General features: G+C 34.4%; 1 protein-coding gene across 2 annotated transcripts in view; it reads left to right on the forward strand.

The window, feature by feature from the left end:
- The first annotated feature begins 264 nt into the window (after nt 1-264).
- The window catches only part of LOC107667878 (excitatory amino acid transporter 1-like), a 22,448-nt gene continuing 20,077 nt past the window's right edge, over nt 265-2,635 (forward strand). Inside the window, exons 1-2 of one of the 2 annotated variants that reach the window (XM_016459608.1) lie at nt 265-478; nt 1,992-2,249. In XM_016459608.1, the coding sequence (XP_016315094.1) occupies nt 2,069-2,249 (181 nt within the window). In that variant the 5' untranslated portion in view covers nt 265-478; nt 1,992-2,068. The remainder of the gene's footprint in view (nt 479-1,991; nt 2,250-2,635) is intronic. The other variant, XM_016459609.1, reaches the window with a different exon arrangement.

Genomic DNA, 2,635 nt, shown 5'->3' on the forward strand with positions numbered 1-2,635 from the left:
GCTCCAACTTGCTTCAACACACCTGCCTTTAAGTTTCTAGTATGCCTAGTAAGAGCTTGATTAGCTGGTTCAGGTGTGTTTAATTGGGGTTGGAGCTAAACTCTTCAGTTCACTGGCCCTCCAGGACTGAGTTTGGACACCCCTGATGTGGATCCTACTTGAAAACAAACACATGCTTTTCCCTCCATCTCTTCATTTAAAGTGGAAGGAGCTCTTTCCAAAGCCCCTCCCACAGTCGAGCTGGCAGTTCCTCCTCTCCAGTGTGTGAAAGAGCTTCTCTTTTTCAACATGCTCCACCCCTTCTCATCTTCCCTCCACTATTGGTTCTCCCCTGTCCTTCTCACTCACACCCATCAAGCTTGCAGTCCTTTCCTTCCAAACTCTTGCGATTTTCTTTCTATGTACACACTTCTCTCCAGGCTCTCAGCGCAGAGGATCTTCATCATAGGAAGGGTTTGACCGAATCCCTTATTGTGATGTGAGTAACTGTCTGTAGTTGTTCTAAATGTGGGAGTTTTCTCAGACCATGTGAGTCTCACAAGTGTGTGAGAGGGAGAGTAGCAGTGTGGCTGCATGTGTGCAAATGGTACGAGAAGTTAATGTCCTGACTGAGAGGGACTTTAGTTGGTGAAGAGAACCTAAATTTGGATACATTGGATGTGTATCTATCTAAAAAAATCTAATCCAAAAATGTAAATCCTACATTCTTCAAAATAAAGGTTCTTTATTAGCATCAGTGGTTCCAAGAGAAACCTTCAACATCCATAAAACCTTTCTATTGCACAAAAGGTTCTTCATAGTGGAAAAAGGTTCTTTAGATTATTAATGGTTCTTTTGGGAACCAAACCAAAAATGGTTTTTCTATGGCACTGTTGCGAAAACCTCTTTGGGAACCTTGATTTTTAAGAGTGTACAACAAATTTAATTTAGATTACAATAAAAAAAAAAGACAAAACTGGTGTAGAAATAATTTTCACTCAGAAATTGCTAGTAAATTTCACAAATAATTACAGAAAACGCCAAGTAACAAATGGAATTAAATGTAAAATTTTGAAGTAGAAAAAGTGAAACAGTATTTTCTTGTAAAATGCACTCCAATAATCGTTTTTTTTTTAACAGTGAAAAATCTTTTTTTTACTGTTTAGATTTGTTTTCAGTGTTTTAGTTTTAGGCAAGCATCATTATTATTGTTGTTCATACTTCAGGTTAGTGATTTGAACAAACCACTAAGCCTAATTATTATTATATGGCATGCACAGTTGATACATCAAATCTTGCGGTCTGTTGAGGAGAAGTGTGCTATTACATTTCTTCAAGATGTGATTCATGGTTTTTACTTGGTGCATGATAAAGCAAGCTAAAATGTTCCTTAGACCAATCCGATCACTTAATCTCTTTTGATTTGCAAACACCTACCCTAAAAAAAAATATATATATATATTTTTTAGAAACAATTTTCACTTCAGAAATTGCTAGTAAATTTCACAATGAACTGCAAAGAAACAGCAAGTAACACACTAATATTAAAAAAAATAAGTAAAAAAGAGTGAAATAGTATTTTCTTGTAAAACGTACTCCAATAATCTTTGTTTTTTTGAGTATGAAAAATAATTTTTACAGTGTAGTGATGCAAACACAATAGCATCTCCTCACAACATCCTAGTACTGTGACGGCAATTTTTGTACGATAAACACTACGCTGTGAAAATGAAGTTGTAAATGCCTTTTTTTTTTTTTTTACAAGAAAATACTATTTCAGTATTTCTACTTTCTAAAATTTCACGTTTAATTCAATGTTACTTGCTGTTTCATTGTAATTTTTTGTGAAATTTACTATAGTAATTGTGACAATTGTTTCAATGTAAATCCGACACCAATTTTGTTTTCGGTGCACTCACATTTTCTTCAGAAAAAGTAAAAATCGAGTTACCACTAATATTACTTAGATGGATATTGTATTAGAGAGGTTACCTGCATGTTGTTCTCTGCAGTTATTACCTGAAGCGGAGTGTTTGCCGTTAATCGTTCAGCGGTGTCTGGTGTGTCCGGTGTGGCGCCTCCTCCAGGCATGACTCAGAGTAACGGAGAGACGCGTCTGCAGCGCAGCAGAGTGCAGCAGCTGCGGGACGGCATCACAGAGCGCTCACAGCGGGCGCGCAACACCGTACAGAATATCACCACTGATGACGTCAAAGGCTGCTTCAGGCGCAATGCCTTCGTCATCCTCACAGTCCTTGCTGTCATCGTTGGTGAGATGATGTTGATGTTGAGATGATTGTGTGTGCCTACTACTCTGAAAGGGAAAAACACACACAAATGTAGATTTACAACAGAATATTGTAATTGAATCAAAATAAATACATTTTAAAAATGCAAATAAATATAAAAGTAAAAATTGCAAACAATTGAATAAAAGTAAAAATTAATGGGTTAGAATATAATATATTTGAATAAAATAAATAATAAAAATGCAATTAAATATAAAGCTAAAAATGTTATATAATATGGGTTAAATGTAATATTATTTATCAATTAAAAAAACAAATGTATTATTATAATAATATAATTTTAACATTGCATAAAATAACTATAATAATAATAATATTATATATGTATATATATATATATATATATA

Source organism: Sinocyclocheilus anshuiensis, unplaced genomic scaffold (assembly GCF_001515605.1).
Source record: "Sinocyclocheilus anshuiensis isolate Anshui unplaced genomic scaffold, SAMN03320099.WGS_v1.1 scaffold2285, whole genome shotgun sequence".
NCBI lineage: Eukaryota > Metazoa > Chordata > Actinopteri > Cypriniformes > Cyprinidae > Sinocyclocheilus > Sinocyclocheilus anshuiensis.